The 24,938-nt window shown below is 36.0% G+C and overlaps 1 protein-coding gene across 4 annotated transcripts in view; it reads right to left on the reverse strand.

Annotated features, from left to right (window-relative positions):
* Positions 1-6,173: 6,173 nt before the first annotated feature.
* Positions 6,174-24,938, reverse strand: part of LOC131072104 (uncharacterized) — a 125,209-nt gene continuing 106,444 nt past the window's right edge. For 2 of the 4 annotated variants that reach the window (XM_058008163.2, XM_059213789.1), the window contains 3 exons: positions 7,649-7,742; positions 7,072-7,263; positions 6,174-6,942 (listed from right to left, as the gene is read on the reverse strand). In XM_058008163.2, coding sequence (XP_057864146.2) covers positions 6,847-6,942; positions 7,072-7,263; positions 7,649-7,742 — 382 coding nt within the window. In that variant the 3' untranslated portion in view covers positions 6,174-6,846. The remainder of the gene's footprint in view (positions 6,943-7,071; positions 7,264-7,648; positions 7,743-24,938) is intronic. The other 2 variants (XR_009359339.1, XM_059213790.1) reach the window with 2 other exon arrangements.

A 24,938-nucleotide genomic window follows, 5' to 3' on the forward strand; every position in this document is an offset into this window, starting at 1 on the left:
TGAGTTTGTCTTCGACCCTTAATTACATGAGAGTATAGGCCCAAGTGTATGCATTTGTGGCATCAGTTAGACAAGGGAGAGTGATTACATTCACATTCCCATATTTAAGCAAATAGAGGAGAAGGAAGGAGATGATGAGGGAAATGAGGAGGCCCAAATAGATGTAGACATGCCTAGGGATGAGGATATGCATGATTTTTTCCATTGGATATGGCGTAGGAGACATTCCAGATGCAGGAGTCCAGAGGCAACAGATTAGGACTCTGTAGGATCAAATTACTAACTCGCAGGCACAAATGGATGCAGAAAAGACTGCATGGATGATAAAGAGGCATACATTGATAGCCTCTTTAGATACTGTAGTGGTCAGAGCACAAAGGGCTAATGAGTTTGCAAGGAGGGTTATTGCATCTATACAAAATTCCAGTGTGTGGGAGATGACTTCTCATATATTTGAGGCTAGACAGGAGGTCCGATATTGGAGGGCTCTGTATGAGAGTGTGCTGTCAGGAAATCGAACGACACCTAGCTACAAGAGTTCTCAGTCTTAGAGCTAGAATCATTCTAGACGAATGGCTAGCAATGGATGAGCTATTGGTCCGATGAGGCCACCTAGGCCACCATCCATAGGATAGGATGAGATAGGAGCTTTTGGGGGCAAACATGATAGAACGATTGGTTCAAAGGGTCAAGGCAGTACTGGTTGATCTGATTCATAAACACTTGTTCATTTCATTGAGCCTATGGATTCCACTTGTTCACAGACATTATAGTTTTTGTACACTGATATCATTTTGAGATACATATATGAGATGTATTTTTTGTGGCAATTATATGATAAGCCCTTGATTTTATATGCATGCTTATTCTTCTATGTGATGTCTATGATGTTTTATGGATGATGTGATGCTTACTTACATGTATGATATGTTATTTAATTTTATATGATGTTATGTCTACATGTCATGTCATGATTTTATTGAAATGATGTTATGATGATTAATTAAATGCATGGATGCTTTCTGTAGAAAATTATCCCAAGCAAAAAGAAATTGTGTAGCTACTAATTGAGAAGCCTTAGCTCTGGTTCATTCTTTGCACAAATTTTGTCACTGTTTGTTATCCACTCCCTTCACATCTACACTGATCATGAGCCCCTAAAGTACCTCCTAAACAAATCAATGATACAAGGACATATGTGTAGATGGCTCTTACGATTTCAAGAGTTTAATTTCATTGTAATGATCAAACCAGAGAGAAATAATCAAGCGTTGGGCTACTTATCTAGGATTGATATAGGGGAGGAGCCCAAAGAAGTTGATGCATAATACCTACATGGCAAATACCTTTTTAGATCACAACTATATCAAACGAATTACATGGCGTTGTTGAGCTACTCTCTATCGTAACATACCCTCCAAATATAAATGCCCATGACAAACAACTACTATTGAGAAAATCATTACCATTTACTTTAGTTGAAGGAGCTCTATATAACGAAGGAAGGGCTGACATACTCTGAAGGGTTTTCTATCAGCACGAAAGGGAGCAAATATTAAGATAATCCAATGAGGGAAGAGCAAGAGGACACAATCGCGGGGAGGCCATAACTTAGAAAATCATGTTATCTAGAATATGGTGGCATATCATATACAAAGACAGTTAACAGTATACCAAGAAATGTGATATTTGTCAAAGAACCAGATGACCTTCTGCCACAAATGAGATACCACTGCAATCAGTCTTTAGCACATAATCCTTTTGACAAGTGGACAATTGGATTTCATGGGCCCTATTGACCCTTTGGCAAAACTATCAAAAGCTAGATTCACTATTACCAGTGTCAACTACTTAACCAAATGGGAAGTTGTTGTACCAGCCAAAGATTGTATTGTATATATTCTTGCTAAATTCCTATACTATAATATCATTACTGGATTTGGGTGCCCCTTAAGTATCACAAGTAACCAAGGAAAACATTTTGTCAGAAAAACTATAAAAGGTGTTATTAGAAAACTTCATATTACACATAATCGGAGTACTCCTTACCATCCACAAGAAAATTGGGCAAGTGAAACATTGAATAAAATCCTTGGAACAACCCTCACTAAGATGTGCAATGCAAATAGAACTAGTTGAGATATTAAGATACCAACAATACTTTGGGCTTACTAGACTAGACACAAAAGAGCTACATCACATACACCCTTTGACTTAGTTTATGACACATAAGCTATCTTATTGGTTAACTTCATAGTCAATAATCTCTACACGGCCCTCACATTGAGACTAACTGATGAATGATCTATCAAACACAGGTTAGATGAATTGGAAAAGTTGTATGGAGAAAGAAAATTAGTCGAACCACTTGTGGGCAAAACGAAGAAGGTAGAAAGCTTGGCATGATAGAAACCTAAGGATGAAGTGATTTCAGCTTGGAGTTATGGTACTATTATAGGACAATAAGTTTAAGAAGTTGGGAAAACTCAAGTTTGATGGTTAGGACCCTATAAAATAAATGTTGTTTTGAATTCCAAAGCAATCTGATTAGAGACCTTGGATGGCAACATCCTATAGTGTTATGTTAATGGAGCAAGGTTAAAACATTACCATTATGATTCTGGACAAGGTTGACTTGAGGACAAGTCTAAGTTTTGAAGAGGAGATGATGTTGGCTGAAAAAGAGTTCAAAGATAGACTTAGAGAAGTCTCATATCTTATCGAAAAGAAAACTCTGGAATGCGAGCTTTGGAAGATAGAATATATCTACGGATGTTATCTAAGGGCCATGTCACCTATGGTAACCATAAGCAGATTATGAGATCTATTCACCAATAGGAATATGATGTAGTAAGGTGAATATAAGGAGCTAGTAAAATATAAGAGATGTAAGGAGATAAGGAGATATAAGGAATGTAATGAATACAAATATTTTTGAGTTCTGATCTATTGTGTATATTTTATTCTTATTTTGATTTACAACTAACCTTTGGTCTTGATATCTTTCTTTGTTGACTCAATAGGACTAATTCTGAAAGACTACAACACCAAAGATCCTTAGGGTATAGAACTCCAGTCCGCATCCCTCAAATTTCTTGCTAACAGGTGGTAACAAGCCTCAAGGATGAGACTACTTGATTTGTCCTATGATCATGGAAGATCTAAAAAATAGGTGAAAATATATACAAAACCACACTAGAGGAATGGACATCAAAAGGGGTACAAAAAACATAAGGTTCAAGTCGCAAAGTAAATTTGTAATCTTGCAATAGATGACTAAAATAAGCTTGACAAGAAGAAATAAGTTTTATCACAGTTTATATTTGTGATTTAATGTTGAATGTCATGGGAAGAGGCATTGCTAATAAGCTATGAGGTAGGATAGAAGCTTTGTATTAATCAATCTCTGGTGAACAAACTCTTTGTTCAAAAGAAGTTTTACTCTCTTAAGATGAGTGACAATGATTCTATGACAAAACATTTGAATGGTTTCAACATTGGTATAGATTAGTTAACATTCGATGTTGATATGCACAATGAAGATAAATGTGTTAGCTTATTATGTTCTTTGTTATAAATCTTGAGATAACTCAATTACACCAATTGATAGTGCATCTACTAAATTGAAGGTATGTCTTAGTTACAACCTTACTATAAAAAAGGAATGAGATACAAATCCATGGAAATTATTGGAAACAACATTATGTTTGTGAAATTGTGTTATTGTAATAATACCAAAATCAAGTTAAGTGATAAGAAAATCAAAATCTGAAGCTAAATCTCATAGAAAGTCTATGGTGAAACATTGGAATTGTGGTAAATCTAGGCACATTAAAATACAATATAACCTTGCAAAGGCCAACAAGAGCGAGGCATTTGATGATGTCTCTTCTTCAAAGTCAAACATACACACTAAATAAGTAGATGCTTTCTTAAAATGTTAATTAAATATGCATGCAATGATAAATGGTTGGTTAATTCAAGGGCTTCTCATAGAAATTATTTAAGAAGAAATTATTTTAATGTCCACGAAACTAAACATAGCCTATGAGGCAAAACTGCCAACCGCACTGGATTAAGCACTGATTGCCTTAATATAGCATATAACTCTTTTAGTGCGATGTGGTTTTCAGCTATTAAAACAACAATGTAAGTGATAACCTACGTGATAACTAAATTCATAAGACCATTAGTTGTGGTAAAAGTCAATTAGATATTAAAAGCAAGGGTAGCAAAGTTGCTTCTTGGAGTTTGGCGTGTTTCTGGTTTAGCCCAAAAGAAAAAAACAATCTTTGCAAAATGAATGATGCGGGTGTTCAATTAGTCTTTGGCATAAGTATTGGCAAGAGGAGGTTGCGCTCTATACAAGTTGGATGCTAGCATTGGGATTAGTATCTACAATTCCTAATAGTGATAATAATGTATCTATTGGACGAAATTTTGTTGGTTTCAAACAAGTGCCTCAAAGGAAGTAAATGTGAGGATCTTCAAGATATTAAGGGTCTGAATCATATTGTCATGGTATGCTTTGGACCATATATTTTTGATGAAATAGAAAGCTTTGAGTAAGGACATGATTGATTGTACTAAAATAATTGGTTGGTTCCAAACGAGTATCTAATAAAGTTCAAATATATTGTTCTTAAAGATGAGAAGGTTTATGCCTAAAAAGAGGTTGTAAACTCTGACAAAGTTAGTGAACACTAACAAATAAAATTTTGTTCCAAGCTACTGATCTTTGTTTTGTTGCCAAGAAAGTGTGATGTACACCATACATAAGGATCTTTTAATATTATTATAATATTGAACTAAGAATTAGGCACCATATTGGAAACCATTTTTTTAGACTTCCGTTAATATATTGACTATATCATTAGTGATGTCATCTGTAAGAGGGATTACATGGGAAAAAACACTTACTTTCAAGGTTCATAAGAGGTATTGTTAGGAAGGTGCATGCCTTACTATATAATAAAATATAATTGGTAGTATTCGACTCTCAGAGAATGGGATACCACATTGGAGAGTAATCCTGAAATTACCTTTACTATATTGATCGTACCACTTGCAATGTCATATATAATATGAGCGCTGCACTAGAAAAATAGTTGCATTGAGTGTTGCAAAGAGATATTGAAGAAGAATCTTTTGACTAGCCTTGTATGAGGAATTGAATACTTGAAATGGAGAACTATGTTAGTCTGGTTATACTCTTGTTTGTAGGGGTCAAGTGAATCTTTTTGGGGCACTGTAAATGCATTCATGAGATGAGTGTTTAGTTTGCATGGAGGAGTTTTGGGTCCATGGTTTTTTACCCCAAAAACCATTCGGTAGTTTCCCATCTGTACCTTGTCTATAAATCTAGTGTTTTATCACTTTGTTTGGACACGGTTGTCTAACATTGCCAGACCAAGTGCAAGCTTGCAGATTGATTACAAGATCGGTGATACAAGATACAAAAACAACATAACTAAATTATTTATTTTGTAATCATTCTCTTTGATAATATACAAGGTGGTGCTGTTCAATTTTTCTATACAAGGATTTCCAATTATATATCTTGTAATTCTTAGTCATTGATTTACACTTTATTGTTTAGTTTGGATTATGTAACAAATTTAGCATAACTTATCTATATTGGTTAGCTTCATTTCCTTTCAATAAGCAACTTTGAGCCCAAAGCTTCCCACCGTGACATATATGAAAGCCAAGGAAGACTCTGGAATTCATGGATGAGATGATATCCCAACTTCAACTTTTAGGCAATATACTTCATTTCCAATATGAAGTGTCATTCACTATTGAATTTAGGATTCATCAACATTGCAATTTATCAGCTAGGAGAACAAGTTCAAGATATGAAATGCCCGAGTTATTGATTTCTTAAGTAAATTGTCTTTGTCGAACAATGGAACACAGAGGTTCCACTAACAAAAATATTTTTTTGTCATCAGCACGTGAGTGTGGACCCTTGTGAACAGAATTTTCCAGGTCTTCTAGATACCATTAACCATATGTTACGAAATAACACCTCTATAATATTTTTAGTTTATTTCTAAGCGTCTAAATAGCCATCACGGTAATTGTCTTAAAAATGCATGAATATGTACTAAATATGTTTGTATGCATTAATCACCACATGGCTCAGCAATGCATATTTTGGTATTACCAGGTTCCAAGAAGAAAAACAACTTAAAGATATCCATAAAGATTTACCATGACAAAAATAGTCAGTACAAGGATACAAAAATAGGTTGTATCATATCTGATACCATGGTGAAACGTAATGCTATGATTCCTTACTTCAAAAATTATATGAACCCACTTACTACAATAAAATGTCCCATTTTACATATAAATATGAAACTCTAGGAGGGGATTTTACATGCTGTGAACATCAGCCGAGTCTATTCGGCAGCACTGTACTCTTGGAGCATACCAATCATTGGTAGGAATCTGCAAGAAATAATGAATATCATGTGCTCTAAGGGATGAGCATGAGTTTCCCCTTGATCAGAGATGATTTTTATTCCACACCTCGTTAGAAGCAGCCTTTACATGTCAACTCCTCTTGTCTTTACATGTTATAGCCTACACGGCAAAGAAGAGGCACTCCTTCATGCCACTTGAAAGTATCAATACTGGGAAAGACTACAGAAGAAAATAACTCTCAACTCGATTTCTACAAATTTTGTCCAACACAATTTGCACATGATGATGAAAATAACCTATCAAGATTGTGAGCCAAAAAGAAAGTTCAGAAATGAAGCAAGGTAATGCATCAGAATACTTTATTAGAAAGCTAAGACAGCACCCACAAAAGAGGCTACACCGAAGATTGATCATCTATTTCTGCACAAGTCTGTAATGAAGGAACAAATCATCTGGTTTCTTCCAGATATATGCTCGCACTGTAGCCAAACTCATATCTGGTGAAAGCACCTGTGCACAGTACAATTGAATGTGTTGAGAATGTTTGATTAAGAAAAAATGGTTTTAAGGTATGTCTTTTCCCCTTCATTACAACTAGGTGTTCACAAATCAAATCTGCAGAGAATAAAGATAGAACACCTGATTGTTGCAAAGGATTTCCACCATTGGCTTCGCTTTTGGCTGCCAAATTCTCATGCCAGATCTAAGAGAGCCATCTCCAATTGCTGCTACATGTGACTGACTACCGCTCAAAACTGGAGTAAATGTCTCTGGATTGCTAGTATCCAAAGGTCTATCAAGTACCATTTTTTCTATCACGTAATTTATGACCTGCAAATATCATTGATGTTCCAAAATATTATAGATGTTCCAATTAGAAGTGCATAATCCTTAGCTTCTTCAGAGCATTACGGAAATGAACAGATCGGTACTTTGAGGTAAACTATGGGCTACATTGAAGTATGCAAATTAACAACTTAGCCCTAAAACAGAGCATCAAATACAAGCTTCTGCTTAAAGAAAGGATCAAATACATCTCCCATCTAGTAGAAGGCAAAAATTGGGAAAACACCTAACACTGGCATTCTATGTAAAGTTTCTGATTTTTGTTAGTTAATGAACATTGTAAAGCAATGATTCACCAAGTTGAGTTTGAACTGAAAATTATTCCCTCATTCGTAAAAATTAAAAACTAAATATAACACAGAGAACTCACTTTTTGAATACGCAATATCCTGGGTGCACTGAGTTTTCCGTTACTGCTCACTTGCACTGTTGTTCCCTCATATGGATGTAAATAAAAGCTACACCTGAATCGCAGCATAATTTCAGGTAAGTCATTAATTACAAAAAGCAGCAGAACAACATTAAAATCAAACTAATCCGCTTTGCCATCACATCTAAGTAAATATGAAATGTCACAACATGGGCATTCATATGACCACAGCAACTAGAACCAAAACAGAACATTAGCAGATAATTTGAGAAATTGACCAGGCCATGATTCTCTTCAGTACTCCTAAACACTTCCTATGGACATGTGCCCACCAATGATTACAACATAATTTAACTAATTTCAACTTAACTGCAACCTAACCTTAGCTTTATAGGCTAGCTACATGTCAACTCAAAATGAAAGGGGCCATAAAAACAGTATAACCATATAGCCAAAGTCAAGATGGAGATATAAATGTGGCTATAATGTGAGTCAACAAAATGTAACTAAGAATGATTAGAAAATTCCCCACCACAAACTAAGGGGATCAACAAAATATGGACAGGCACAGCTAAGTAATAAGGAGAGCTCACTTCCAGAAATTGAAGCTTACAAAGCAAAGAGTGCCTCATGTGATTCGACACTGTAGATGTCCATAATCATTTTGGAACGTGAGGCTTGGTGTCACAATAGCATAAGATGCTAAGGATTGAAAAACTGATCATGTTATTTAGTCAATTGCATGGCAGGATTCTGTATTGTGGCGAAAAAAACATCATACTTGAAACAGACGAGGAAATCATCTGGCATTTCCTGTAGGGTATATTGCCAAAATCTTATACTAAATTGCTCTGTCCTAAATCTTGCTTCCACAACCCTCTTTCTGACATATCTCCTCACTGTTATCTCAATGATGACTGTCAAATGGTGTTCCTGCTGATCAATGCACTGGATTGTTTGCTTTGGTTATCAAGAAACTGTACAAAATATTTTTCCAGAGCAAGGCAAGTGAAACCCTTTTCTGCAATCTGCTTGGTCAATCATTGGATGCACAATTTCAATGGGAGTTTGGAGTTAATAAATATTTCACAGAAAAAAAGCAACACATTGAGGGTTTGCATTGTCAATAGGGTTATGAGATCCAAGGTAGGGGCCAAAACTTGCTGAGGAGTTGGAAGGATCATTTTCCAATGACGGATAGGGATCATATTGAAGATGTGATCATTGCCAAACTAGAAGACCAAAGAACTTCAAAAAAGGAAGGAATCCTTACCTTGCTTCAAGTAGAACAGGGAATGTCTCTGCGTTTTATGAAGATGGCTCCAAAGCTCATCAATGGAATTATATTTGTTGGGCAACTACATGGATACAAGAGAAACTAGTGCACAGGTAGCAAACAAACTAGTATTTTGATAATTGCTAAAAGTAGAGATATTATGAATATTCAACCTTACTAAAAAATCAAAAGCACTTCCAACCTGACCAGATGAAACCTAGGGAGAAGCAAGAGCCAAAGTGATCTCATCATCATCTACTTTGAATTCTTGATACTAGATACTACACAACTATTTTGCATCTTCATCTGAGTATTTGCTTGTCCTTGAGTTGCAGACTTCAGGGAAAGCATAACACTTATAATCCTGCACCTATGTCAGTTCAAGCATGGCTTAGGTTTCAGATTCAGATTCATGGTTCAAGCTCCACTTTGCTGATATGATGAATTTTTTTTCCCAAATTTAATATCGCTTGGTACCAAACAAACAATATATATAATATTAAAAATATATAAAAATAATCACAATTTGCAAAAGAATAAAAAACTACATAATTGGAGACACAGGTGATCTTGATAAATTATAATTTATAATTCAATATTAAATGTCAAAGATATCAATGTCATCATTTTATTTGAACTGCAAGTAGCTAGAGTACCACTCCCACTAGTTGCATCATCTGTAGGAGTGTCCTCATCCTCGAAAGAAACTCTGGCAATTCATGCAACAAAAGCATTGAGTCAGCATAATCAAGGGCTACAGCCCAATTCCTCAATACCCCCTCCATGTACTCGACTTGCTTATGTGATAGGAGACATAAGTTGGAATGCACATAGACCAACTCTTCCATTTTTTTCCAGCCAACCAATTGCACTTGACTGAATGAATAGAAGTGTATTTGCTTTACTTTCACTCAGCTGACTTGCAACTTGTTGAGATTGAAAACAAAGTCAATACAAGATTTGCAATTATAAAATTAAAATATAATATATAGCTGCCAAAGAAAAGTAAAAATAAATGTGATAGAACTTTGATTGTAAGAGGATGTAAGTACACAATGCATTGACCATTAATGTAGAGCATGTGTGAGCATCCTACTTGTACCTGTCTGAAAGGGTGCTAAGAATGTGATTCCTTGAAGTTATAAAACTGACAAACTCATCCATGACAGTGTCCTCTATAGCTGGATTTGGGATAAGTTGAGTCATTGTAGTCTTGTACTCTTCACTAACTTCAACATCTCTGGTGCTACGCTGCTACTCAAGGAAAGTATCTATGTGCTATTATATCTGAGCAACAAAGAAAATGCTAGGAGATACAAGGATGTAGACGTAGTGTTCTAGTGGTGGACAGCAATTCTTTGCACCTTTATAAAAAAAGCTTGTGGGATCATTTTCCTTGGCTACTATTATGACCTTTATATCACATATTTTACTGAAAAAATGATCAATCTAGATTGGGAAGCCTGATCATACTCATATTGGGCTCAACAAAACTCAAAGATAATGCACGCGTCCACCAGTCAAGATCAATGCCTAGACCTCTTGGGTCCTCACTGAATTTTATTGCCTCCATACACTCCAAAGGTTGATGATCATGGCTCTCAATGCCTCTCCCATCTTCACAAGTAATCTCAAGATGATTGCGGCATGCAAATCAAATCTAACTTAATACAATGTCAAACAAAATAAAAAAAACTAGATAATATAATTACAAAATTTATAGCAAACTTAAAGTTCCAAACAAATCAAAAATTAATTTTAATTTTTAAATGTCAAAAATTCATTAGCATACCTTCCTTAGCACCAACCTTGCAATGTCTGAAATCAGATTTTTCAATGATAATAACAGATTTGAACATAAGCAATAACTTCACCAAACTAAACCAAACAGCATTAATAAAACTAGCTAGTCAACACCCAAAGTTGCACAAATTGAACCATGAACTCGTGCAATTTTTATACTGATATAATTCTGATTTTACAGCATAACGGATTGATGTGACAATCATTACAATAGCAACATCAGCAAATACAAAATCTGAAACTAAAATGCTTAACTCACCCTGCCCAAAGCACACTCTCACTGAAAACTCTCCAATCTTTCTCCACAACAAAGTTTGATATTCCCAACTCCTGAAAAGAATTAGGAACAACAAAAAGAAAAACAGCAAGGAATCCTACAGCAGTACACAAACACTGCAATCCAAACTACACATACTTCACTTGCAATCTGCAACAAATCCACACACTAAATAACTGAACTGTTTTGCAAATCTATGAAGCTCCACTGCAATCCTTGAATGAGAATGCTTTCAAAAACCAAAGGGTTTTCGTCCTCTAATTCCAACAACCAATGGGTTTTTGTGCACTGATTGCAATCTCATATGGGTTTCCGTCTTTAGAAGAAACGTGAACACAAAGTGCTCCAAAAGATAAATTGGTGTAAGGTGATGATCCCAAATGAAATATTTTTCAAGTTTTATATACTACAAGCCAAACTTGGGTGCCCAAAATCCCATCTTGGAGGGAAAATTAATTGAAAATAATATCCAAGACCACTCCCTTAACCATCAACGAAAAATAGTGAATGACAACTATCATAAAAGATGCTCCATTCAAATTTAACATAAATGTCCAATGCTCCTGAAGATTTCCAATGCCCCCACTTGCTGATAATATTAAATAAATATTTAATAGTCTCATACAATATGCAATATCAGGACTAAAATTAATATTAAATAATATATTTTCCTTTTGATTTACTATTACCCTACAAAAAAAGAAAATGGATTAATAATCAATATGAACTTAATATTTTTGAAAAGTGGACGCAATAAGTCCGCCCTCCCCAAGATTGCTCAAGTATCTTAGGTCCTTCCCAAGTGGCATCCTCAACTAGTAGGGTTTTCCATTTAATTAAATATTTTATGATACTCCTATTTCTCAAGTTTTTTACCGTGGTATCCATTACCTCTTTTGAGATCAAAATCAGCTTTCCCTCAACATCTAATGGTGACAAATCCTCTAAAGGCACAATATGCTGACCAAGGACATTATTTAATCAAGACACATGGAAAACATTATGATTCCTACTATTTTGTGAAAACTCCAACTCATAAGCCACTTCACCTATCCTCTTCACAATCCTATAAGGTCCATAGTATCGAGGTTTGAGCTTTTCAACTCCACTCTTCTTAATAGAAGTCTTCCTATATGAGTACAATCTCAAGAAAACCAAGTCACCCACCTCAAAAAATCCCTCTATCATTTTCCCATATGTGAGTCTTTTGCTGATTTTGTGCTTGTTGCGAATTATCTTTTAATGCCCTCAATATTTCTTGACTTTGATTGATTAAGTTACCTATTGCAGGTACTCGTCTATCTGAAAGCAATAAATCAACAAAAGAAAGTGCATCATAACAATGTAAAGCTCTAAAAGGTGACATACCAATGGACATATGATGTCAAGTATTGTAGCAATATTCACCCAAGTGCAAACACTCGATCCAAACAGTTTGCTGATTTGAAACATAGTTTCTTAAGTACCCCTGAACCCACTTATTCACTATTTCTGTTTGACCATTAGTTTGTGGATGATAGCTAGTATTTCGTGTGAGTTTCATAACTGTCAAATGAAACACTTCTTGCCAAAAATAACTAATAAATCTGCTATCCATGCCACTGACAATGTTCTTGTGCAAGCCATGCAATCTAAATACCTCCTTGACGAGTATATTTGCTACATGAGGTGCCTTGAAATCTGAAGCAATAGCAATAAAATGTGCATACTTGTCAATTTATCAACCAACACATAAATACAATCTCTAACTTGTACCTTGGGGATTCTACTAATGAAGTCCATAGATAAGCTCTCCCATTTTTGCTCCAGTGTTGGTAGTTGTTAAAGTAGGCCTGCTAGAAAGATTTGTTCTCCTTTGTTGTATTGGCAAGTCACGCACTCTCTAATATGCTTATGGACATCCTCCTTCAATCCCTTCCATGCAAACCTCTCGTGGATCTGCCTATATGACTTGTAATACCCTTGATGTCCTGCTAGTGGAGTTTCATGAAAGGCTTTCAAAATATTTTCCTTCATTTTAGGCCCAGGGACCAAAAAGATTCTGATTTTGTAAAGGCTCCGCCCATCCATCACAATATACCTGTCATCTTTTACAACCTCATCAAGTATATCAGCAACAAATTTGTTTTTAAAATACTCAGCAAAAATGGAACTTTCCAATTGGCTGAAATAGTGGAAAGTGAACATAGAGTTAGCCGTCTAGAAAGTGCATCAACCACCACATTTTGCTTCCCTTTCATTCTTTCTATGCCAAAGTCATAAGCTTGCAACTTGCTCTTGCTTACCCAATTTTGTTGGCAACCATTCAAATATGTTTGGTTCAAATAATAATTAAGACTATTATGATCTGTCTTCACAACAAATCTTCCAAAAACCAACATTATCTAAACGCTTTCAATGCATGCACAATTGCCAACATTTCCATATCATAAATGGAATGACCTCTTTCCAGTTTACTTAATTTTCTACTCTCAAATGCAATTGGGTGTCCTTTTTGGGTTACGACAGCCCCAATACCTTCTCCAAATGCATCACATTCAACAACAAAATGCAATGAAAAACCAAGAATAGAAAGTATAGAGCATGAGCTCATTACCTTCCAAAACTTGTCACAAGATTATTGAGCATCTTCAGACCATATAAAAGCTCCTTTCATTGTCAAACTGATGAAAGAAACAACCTCAAATACCTTAAATTCATCCTCTGACTCTGAATCTTTATTTGACGCCACTTCAGTGTAATGTGCTCGTCCTTTACCTAAGCATCTAAGTCTAGGAGTGTCCATGGCTCTCTACAAGACAAACATAACTTCTCTTGAGATCATTCTTTGTCTCTTCATCCCTCTTCTTTGTTGCAACTAGCAGTATGAATTGGGGCATAAAAATATTTCCTTTGGAATCCTCTCTTCTGCTACCACGAGGTGGGTGCCTTGGAATGATGAGAGAAAGGTATTCTTCTGTACATATGGCTCAAGGTTAAAGTGTTCTTAATGGCTTCTTGCAATGCTATAGGTGCAGAACCCTTCACAAATTCCCTTGAGAGATTCAACCAAACCCTCAACAAAAAGGAATATGATTCTTTTTACTAAAACATCAAGTACCATAACTACAACATGTTGAAATTCAATCACATATGCTTCCATTTAACCATGTGGTTTAATCATTGCAAGCTCTCTAACGTACTAATATTCATCTTTCCTTCCAAAATGATCCAAAATTCTTTGATGAAATTCATCAAATATTGGCACATAATCATGATTGTGTAATCAATCCATGATGCCACCAATCATAATCAACTCGCTCCAAATGTAAAGCAACATATTGAATAGCATCCTCTTCTACCATAGGTCTGAGTGAAAAGAATGTCTGCAGCTTTTGTAGCCAACCCCTTTGCTAAGATTTGATTACTTTCGTCAGACATAGGTGCACTTAATTTTACAATTCTTTCTTGTGAGGCTTTCTTCTCATCATTATGGTGATCATTATGATGTCTTCTTCTTGAAGCCCTCTTATCTTGGATTTCCAAATTAGTAATAAATGATACATTTCTTTTAAAAGCCCCAGGTTCGTTGTTATATTCTTCAATGATTTTTTTCAAGATCATTGCCATATGGATCTTCATGAGCTTTTTCTTCAACTTTTTCATTTCTTGAAACCTTGGCTTTAAAGGTTTTGGAATGGAATTCCCCATAGATCTACCATTTCCTGATGTGCTTCCTTCAACCTAAGTTGCTCTCTTTAGCTACACATTCTTTAATTCAACTAGAGTTTTTGACATTTTCACCACTAAATCAAGCAATGCATCTTGCCTCTCATTCATTCTGATTACATTTTCTTGGAGGAACTTTTCTATATCTTCAACACCGAGCCTTCTTTCTTCTCATGGCATTTTCTCTATGCCACTAGGGCTTTGTTCTAACTTCTAACAACTTTTGCTCTCTTTTGGTACTGGATTTCTCTGTCACTTGAAATCATCAACAAACAAATTTACTCTGCAAGCTGGCAATATCTTGGCCTTGATATCACTATAATGTCCTAAACCATATTTGTTAATGATAATAACAGATTTGAATACAACATCAATAAAACTAGCTAGTCAAACTTCCACAAAATTGAACCAGAAACTCATGCAACTTTTATAATGATATTATTCTGATTTTTAAGACATAAATGACTAATGTGACAATCATTACAATAGCAACATCGTCAAACACAAAATCTGAAACTAACAATGCTTAACTCTCACCCTATCAAAGGCACAAACTACAGAAAAAAGAACTGAAAACACTCTGATCTCCTCCACAACAAAGTTTGATATTCCCAACTCTAGGAAAGAATAAGGAACATAAAAAATGAAAAGCAACAAGGAATCCTATAGCAACAAGTAACACAACAACAAAGTGACATGACACTGTAGTCCAAACTACACATACTTCATCTATAGCCTGGAACAAACAATTACACACTAAATAACTGTATTGGTGTGAAAAAGGTATTTTACCTAACTAGTTCACCTAGTAGGTCCTAGGAATCTTTCTAAAAGCCTTAGGTGTCATGTGATCTATCTTATCTTGGCATTCACTTATTGTTTCCTAGGTCATTTAATATTTACCATGTAAATTGTCTCATTGTATAGGATTAAGACACATGTGATGATCTTGTCTAATTCTATCTTTTACCTTCGCCTATATAACCAAGGGTCTCTCATACATTGTACATCCATTCTATTTGCATTCTTTAATAGGAATACAATTTATTCTTGTCGTGTTGATCTTCCAAGTATCATGTGTTTTCCATAGGCCTTTAGATGCAAGTTGAGTGCCTTTGGTTAATCTTTTAGAAGATATTGAATGTAGATATTGATAGATCTTGAAGTATTAAGTATGCTCTTCTCTTGCATCCTTGGGTGATCTACATAATCAGAAAAGTGTGATAGAAATACCAGATTCTAGTGGGGTTCCTTTTTGGGTTTTGTATTGCAGGTATATTTTGGAAGCTTGTTGGATCAGATCAAAGCTCACCATTGCCTTCGAAGTGCCTGAAAAAGTCAGATCTACCTTTTGTTTCATCCCAGTTGGACATTGGAGGCCAAATCTGAAAGGGTTTGAAGATTGGAAGTGGTTGCCAGATCAGAAAGGTAGCTTCCACTTCGGAGCATTTCGGGTCAAATCGTCCATAAATGTCTAGATTGATTGTCAAAATGTCGATTTTAGACAATTAATTTTGGGGCAAAAAAATTTAGCAAGCAGGCCATACAGCCCAACTTGCCCTACGATATGATTTTTTCAAAAAAGAAAAATCTGTGTATTATTGTTTTTTTAAATCAAAAAATATTTATAAGGCTTTTGCAGTTATAAAGTTTTTTAACTTAAAAATCAAGAAAAAAACTTAAAAGCAGCTTGCACAAGCGCCAAAGTACCTGTGTACCCACTAGCTCACCAACATGCACCACATGGTGCTTTTTCATTCAACCAACACAACCAGTCCATTTCAAACCTGTGGCCTATCAACCAATAGATAGGGAATATTCCTTTAATAGCTCCAACAAAGAATATTCTACATGAATATTTTGCCACCCTTAGATTCCCAAGAATATTCCCAAATTCACCACTCAAAGCATATTCCGAGAGAATATTCTGACAAGCAGAATATGTCATCCAAACAAGAGTATTACTTGCTGATGTGAGCATGTGCCTAAAAAGTTTTGCACCTCTCGCCATTTGAGTTTTTGAATTTGTATTTCAACCTTTGAGGATCATAACTCAAGCTCAAAAGCACTGTTTGTCGAAAAAAAAATAGTCTGGGCTAATTCTTCATACTCTACACAGGGGTGCAGACGATTTCCCTACGCAGGGGTGCAGACAATTTCTGATTTTGATGCAAAGATTATTCAAAAAATTCAATTTGTCACAAGTGTTGCTGAACCTTTCATGATTTTGGAACTTCCTGAGCTCCATTCAAGCTCGTATGAACTCCTTCTAGGTGTATTCTTTCTAATCGTTCATAATTTTTTCTGTATTTTACAGTGGTCCTATCAATTTACAGTCAATGAGAACAAAAATTGTACATTTAGCATATAGCCTTATTTTGACATTTTTTGGCAATGGCATTGCATTGATCATCAATTTTATCTATTGCATTGGGCTTGTGTTGTGTGATTGTGCTTTAAGTTCTCTCCTGTGCTCTCAAATTTCAACAACAGGTCATCCTAAGTTTCCAAATAACCATGTAACATGAAAAATAAATATATGGAGTAAACTAATGGAAAAAGAATGATTAATTCACTACATTGATGAATTTGTTTCAAAACCAATAGATCATAATTTGAAAGGTGATTGGCACATTAAATATTCTATGTTTTTGATAATCTTATCTTTCATATTGATAAGTGTAAAACAGGTAAAGATGCTTGGGATAAACATGCTCAATTGTATGGAAAAAAATGATGAGACTAGGGCATACAAACTTGATAATCAACTCACTAATCTAGATCCAAAGAATTTTGATGCTATCCAAGACTATGTAGCTAATGTTAAAGAATTAACAACACAACTCAAAGATTGTGGCATTGATAAGAAGGATGCACAATTGGTCTTCAATTTGGTAGATAAGATTCCTTCAAAATATGCGACTTTTGTTTCTAGTTTCCAAACTCATTGGTTGACTATGTAAAGTGCTTATACCACATCATCATTTGATTCATTTATAGAGATATTGATGCTTGAACAAACAAAATTGATCACAATGGGTATCCTCAAGTCATCCAAGTCACAAGCTTCAGTGGTAGGTCATGGGATATGATCTAATAAGAAACAAAAGCAATCAAAGAAAAACCCACACAAAGATAGAGCATAATCATTTTCTCCTCAACAAGGAGATTCATGATCCTCTTCCAAGAAAGGGAATTCAAACAAGAAAGTTCGTCGTGATGATTTGGACTGCCACACTAAGCAAATTGATGAGCTGAGAAACATTCTCAAGAAAAATCACATCAATTCACCATCTTCCTACAAAAAGGAAGCATCTCCTTCCACTTCTTTACAATCAAGAAAAGGGAAAGAACAAGCACTTGTTGTAGCCACATAATCTTCACAGCAATGGATACTTGACTCAAGTGCTACACATCACACGGGTTCTAATAGAGAACAGTTCTTTTCGTTGGAGCCTTGTACAGTACCACACATTCTTACAAGTGATGACACACAAGTAGAAGTTGCAAGGAAAGGTTCAGTTGACATGGATGATGCATCATTGAGAATGTTCTTTGTGTTCCTAACTTGTGTGCCAACCTTCTTTCAATCTATCAAATCACTCAACTTGGTAATGGTGAGAAAGTTGAGTTTACTCCTAATATAGTTGTGATCAAAGATCTTAAGGATGATGCCTTGGTTGTAGTGGAGAAGGTGAATCACGAGACTTGGCTATATGCACTCTCACGCTTTGTGCCATGATCTCCTTATACAACAGTACTCACTCATTTGGATTTTGTAAGTTATGGCATGAGCGGTTTGGCCATCTTAACTACTGCTAGCTTTAGTAGCTCATCTCATAGAATATGGTCAGAGGTCTCCCTCGAATCAGCTTTTCCGATGGTATATGTCTACATTGTGCTATGGGTAAGCATCCAAAAAAAGTTTGATAAAGGGAAGCCAAGGAGAGCTTCAGAAGTCCTTCAATTGGTTCACAATGATCTAGCGGGTCCATTTCCAGCTTTGTCTTTCAACTAGGCTCACTATGTACTCACCTTCATTAATGACTACTCCATATACGTTTGACTACAACTTTCATCTTGGTTTAGACTCCATTTGTTGGGAGAATAAAAAGGAGCATGCTATTGCTCTTTCTTCAACTGAGACAGAGTATGGAGGCACTATTAATGCCGCTACTGAGGCTACTTGGCTTCAAAATATCTTGACTAAGTTTGACTTCACCATTCCATGGCCAACTATCCTCCTTTGTGATAATCAAAGTGCCATCCAAATCTTGAAGAATATTGTTCAGCGTCAGTGTACCAAACACATTGAAACCCATATGCACTACATCAAGGAGCTGATACAAGAGCAAGTCATTGATTTGCAATATTATCCTACAACAAAGCAAGCTGCAGATATCTTCACCAAACCCTTCACTAAGAGTATCACCATTTGTGAGCTCTCTTGGGGGTGCGGAATGTTTATTCAAGGGGGGTCACTTCACCTTCTCTCTTCATTCTCTCTTATGGGGGACACATTTTCCTCACGTGAGGTTTTATCCTTCCCATCTTTTTTAGCGCTTTTTTATTTCTCTCTTTTGGGGAGTTTTGTCCCATTGGATTTTCTCCTTTTCTTCATTTGTGAGAGATCACATCACATTTGTACATGGGTACCTAACATGACATTGTAGTTGGGATGCATAATCATCATCATCTTTGCATCATTAGCATTTGACTACTTCTCCCTAAGCTGCACTTAAAGGAGGGTGTTAGTGTGAATAAGGTATTTTACCTAACTAGTTCACCTAGTAGGTCCTATTTATCATGTCAATTGTCTCATTGTATAGAATTAAGACACATGTCATGACCTTGTCCAGTCCTATCTCTCACCTTGGCCTATATAACCAAGGGTCTCTCATACATCATACATCCATTCTATTTGCATTATTTGATAGGAATACAAATTTTTTTTGTCATATTGATCTTTTGAGTATCCTATGTTTTCCACAAGCCTTTAGATCTTGGGTGGCTATCTCCATAGCCAAATCTTACAAATTGAAATGTCCTACAAATTTATGAAGCTCCAATGCAATCCCTAAATGAGAATGCTCTCAAGAACAAAATGGTTTTTGTCCTCTAATTTCAACAACAAATGGGTTTTCATCCACTAATCCCAATCTCCTATGTGTTTTCATTCACAGAAACTTGAACACAAAGTGCTCCAGAAGATAAATTAGCATAAGATGATGATCCCAAATTAAATATTTTTCAAGTTTTATATGTTGCAAGCCAAACTTGGGTACCCAAAATCCCACACCCCATTTTGGAGGGGAAATTAATTTAATATCCCAAGGCCACTCCTTACTATTGGTCAAAAATAGTGATTGATAATTATCATAAAAGATGCTCAAGTTAAATTTAAAATAATATCAAATGCTTCTTGAGATTTCCAACACCCCAGCTTGTTTATAATATTATATTTAATATTCAATAGTCTTGTAAAATATGAAATATCAAGACTAAATTAAATATTAAATAAATTATTGTCACTTTTATTTACTATTAAGCCAACAAAAAATAAAATGGGTTAATAATCAATCTGAACTTACTATTTTTGGGAAGGGGATTTCACAAACTTTGAGGGAGCTACACATGGCTGTTGGAATATGATCATATGTAACAAACATATTAATCTCCTGTGCATTGTGTGTTAATCTTATGGAACATCAAGTTCAATGGACAGCTCACGGTATCCAAAAAATGTATTTGTATATTGCATTAACCAATAAATCTGCTAACTTGCAATTTATAGCATTGTATGTTATGACTTGGACAACATTTCAGCTTCCACCATCTACATTGTCTTGATGAGAATTTGGGCAATGAACTTTGCTTTCTTCTTTTGCCCCTCCCAACTAATTGCCTTCAAAAACATTGATCTTTAAGGGCATTGTGCAATAATATTAATTAAAAAATAGTTTGTGCAATCCTTCCACCCATCAGAAATGATACACTCTTGTTTCAGCACATGAAATTTGACCTATTGCAAATATCTCACTACATAACGCTTTTCTATAGCCAACCTTTTCATACCTATTGTGAAGGATTCACACATCGCCCCATTGCAAATGGGGACCCCTGTTTTTTGCTTTCTAGGTTAGTTTTCTTTGCTTGCTTGTCTGGTCATGGTTATTGATCTTTGCATTGGAGAATTTCTGGAGAGCTCTTTGGGATAAGATGGTCTGCTTAGGCTCAAGTGGGTCAGTAGGTGGTCTAGGTCAGGGTCTCTGTTGAAAGCTTCCTCTAGGTTGGGCCTGGGACTTGCTTCTAGGGTTAAGTCTTGTTTGAGTTTGAGGAAGTCTTTGTATCATGCTAGGAAGTCTTGCCTTTTGAGACCTATGCCATTGAATCAAGTCAAGGATGCCTTGGACATTAAGTTGAGCAAACTTTTGATCATGAACAATGAGGAATTCGGGTGAGAATCTCAAATTCGCTCCCGACCCTTTCAAGGGTACAGGAGCAAATTCTTCAAAAGAAAGCTTCCCCCAAAATTGGATGAAATACTCTATCTCAGGGCCTTGTTTGATGCAATATCCACTTACCTATCCCTTAGAGAAACATATCAATGAGACTTGAACGCAAAGGCTTGAAAATAATGGAGAATCTGAGCTAGAACACCAAGTTCGCTCCTGTCCCTCTCAAGGGTATAGGAGCGAAATCTTCTTAGCTCTCTTTGCCCTCCTATTTTGGACAAAACCTTCACTTTAAGGCATGGATTGGGAGGAAATAAGCTTGAATTCACCCTTGGAGATGCCTTTGACAAACTTAGATTTGGAAATTTGGAGAAAAAGTCAAGAATTTGAGCTTAAAGAAGAATTTCGCTCCTGACCCTTCCAAAGGGTCCAGAGCGAATTCTCCTAAGAACCTCTCTTGGTCCTAACTTGGACTATAACCCTTGCTTCCAGGCCTCAATTAAAGGAAGAATGATCTATCAAATGAATTGAAGCAAGCTTGAAGATCAAAATGAGAGAAATTTGAGCTAGACTGTGAATTTTGCTCCTGACCCTTCCAAAGGGACAAGAGCGAATTCTCCTAATACCCTCCCCTGGTCCTAATTTTGGACCATAAACCTTACTCCTACACCTTGATTGAATGAAGATTGATTGATCCATGCCCTTGGAATGAGTTGCAACAATATTGGATGAGAAATTTGAGTGGAAATTGCAAGGGTCAAGAGGGAATTTCATTATAGGTCTTGTCCTCTCAAAGGGTCTAGAGCGAATCAAGGTGAGGCATGCAAGAAAATTTGAAGGAGTCTCTGCTTAAACTCTCTTAAAAGGTTTGAACTTGTTAAAATTCATGAGCAATAATGTGAAAATTGAGTGAAAATATGAATTTCGCTCCTGACCCTTCCAAAGGGTCCAGAGCGAATTTTCCTATACACCTATTTGCTCCTTGTTTGGGGTCAAAATATTTGCTCCTATGGCGTGATAGAGAGAGAGAATTGATGTGTACAACAAAGTGAAATGTTGAAAGTGTGAAGGTTTTGAGAAAAATGCCAAATTTCGCTCCTGACCCTTCCAAAGGGTCCAAAGCGAATTCCACCTAAGCTCCTGACCCTTCCAAAGGGTCTAAAGCAAAATTCTTAGGAGGTCTTGTACCTTGCCTAAGCCCTTGAGCGAAACCTATTCCTAAGCATTTTCGAAGGCAAATGACTTGTTTTTGATGAGAAAAGGATGAGAAATGAATTTCTATGAAGGAAAATTGAGTAAAATGTAAATTTCACTCCTGACCCTTCCAAAGGGTCCAGAGCAAGTTTTTCTTGAGGCATGTACCTTGCCCAAGGTCCAAAGCGAAATCCTTCTTTTAGACCTTTTTGGGGGTCAAATAAATGATGTCTTTAGGAGAGAGAGATTGAAAGGTCAAGTCTAAGTGAAAAGGAGTATGAATTGAGCCTAGAGGATCAAATTCGCTCCTGGCCCTTCTAGAGGTACAGGCGAATTCCTTCAAAATCTACATCTCACCTCCAGTTTGGGTAGAATCCTTGGTTCAAGAATTTTGCATAAGGAAGAATGACCTCATCCAAGCCTTAAGGACCTATAATCATGGTTTGAGCTAGTAGAAATGAGTAAACTTGATGAATTTGAACACAAATGTCAAATTCGCTTCTGACCCTCTCTAAGGTACATGAGCGAATTTCTTCTAAAAGTGTGTCTTTTCCTCCTAGCTTCAAGGGAAATTGATTCAAATATCTTCTTGTTGATGATTTAAGGTAAGAAATGCCATGTTAGAATATATACCATGTATTCTTAATCATCTTTTGTTTTCTTTGTAGATCAAGAAGGTCGGGCTAGAAGGAAGAACAAACAAAAACAAGGACATCATTAGGAAGCTTCATCATCTTCAAGGGGCCCCTTAAGCGCATAAAAGAAGACTCAAAGTGCTAAAGACTTCAAGTGTTTAACAGTCGCAAGCAATGGAGCTAACCATCCTCAAGGACCTCATTCTATCACATGGAGAAATCACAAGATGTTAGAGATGAAGGAGTGACTTGACCATGAGGAGGCTTCATCAAATACAAGAGAATCAAGGAAGGGTACATCATTCATCAGGTACATCAAGGAAGAAGGAGGATCAACCAAGGTCAGTGCAAGGGAACGTTGAAGAAGCAGATAGTTTCAGAAGAGTTAATCAAAATTAGCTTCTCATCATCATCATATTGAATATCAAGAGATACAACATTCCTTGATTAAGCAAGTACTAGACAAGGTGGCATCCCAATCACTATTCCTCCAGTCAGAAAAGTCCACATCAGCATGTCCAGATTCGATGAACCACACTTATGCACAAAGGCACAAACTCCGATGTACCTACCCCTGTTTCCTATTGGTTCTCATGCATTGAATGTAATTTTCTCATTCGCTAAAGGAGTTTGTTGTAACAAACCCCAATTAGGGTTTTCATTGTAAAATCTTGGCCATTGATCTCAAATTGATCTGAGCCATTGAATTGTATTGAGAGCATTATAGAAGGCTCAAGCTCTTCATTTGTAAAGGGGAATAGTTAGTTAATACTGGTTAGAACAGCCAATAGTCAATAGAATAGAAGTTAGAGTAGAGTAGGAGGAAAAGGCAAGAAATTGTTGCCTTAATTGTAAAAGATTCCATTTTCATTGAAGATATGGTGAAATATGTTGTCCCTTTGCAATGTGCATGGTTTCTTGTTGGATCTTCATATAATTAGATTGAATTGAGAAAATTGTTGAATGCACTCGTGTGGAATCCGCCTAGTCCATACCACTAGCCTCTTACTGATTGTAAGTGCACCCTGTGTGGTCAACTGGCATTAAAATGAGCTTAATCTCGAATTGTTATACGTACATTTTTCATGCATTAACTTGAATGGTGATCAGTGTCTGATGGTGTAACGATTTGAACATATTCAGAGCGTTCCTTAGAAGATTGCACTGAGTTGGTGTCGAATTGTTCAGTTTGATGGTGAGACCTAGCCCAGTAGGACTCCACCTAGTCATTCATCTATACTCTTACATTCTAGGTCCTAGAATTGATTCTCTAAACCCTATGCTTTTGAAATTTCTTTATCTCCCAATGAGTAGTTAGGACTCAGGTTCTAGCAAATCAAGCATTCAGGCATACAAACATAAGTCCCCTTGTGATTCCAGCATAATCACATCACAACAACAGAGCTTATCCACACGTAGAGAACCTACATATAAGAACCTTGGAGTTATTTCGATTTATCCTTAGGCAAATCTTCAGCATTCGAATAACTTTGTTCAAGAGAGGATAAGATACCTTGGTATTTTATTCTGTGTTCGCATGTGCATAAAAAACACATCAACAATACACAAGACCTACATAACCTATAGGTGTCTACCTAATTGTCATCATCATTTCCTATCAATATGGTGATCTCACTAGATTGAAAGGAATCCTATTTGCATAAATGCAATGCACAATATGCTAATTTTCTATCTCCTATCTAATGAGCCTCTTTGGCAAGAAAGAGAGGCAATTTCATCTTCTTTGAAAGATCGTGTCACAATGAATGGATGTGAAGCAATCACTATTAGAGAAGTGAAAGATTGCCTTGGAGGTGACTTGTGTGATCCTTTCTTGGGTAATTAGTTTGTTCTCTCATTTGCAGTTTCGATTGCTTCTTGCTTTTTGATATACAAGTAAATTTGTTTCTTTGGCAAATCTTATTTATTCAACCTTGGACAA

Source organism: Cryptomeria japonica, chromosome 11 (assembly GCF_030272615.1).
Source record: "Cryptomeria japonica chromosome 11, Sugi_1.0, whole genome shotgun sequence".
Classification (NCBI taxonomy): domain Eukaryota; kingdom Viridiplantae; phylum Streptophyta; class Pinopsida; order Cupressales; family Cupressaceae; genus Cryptomeria; species Cryptomeria japonica.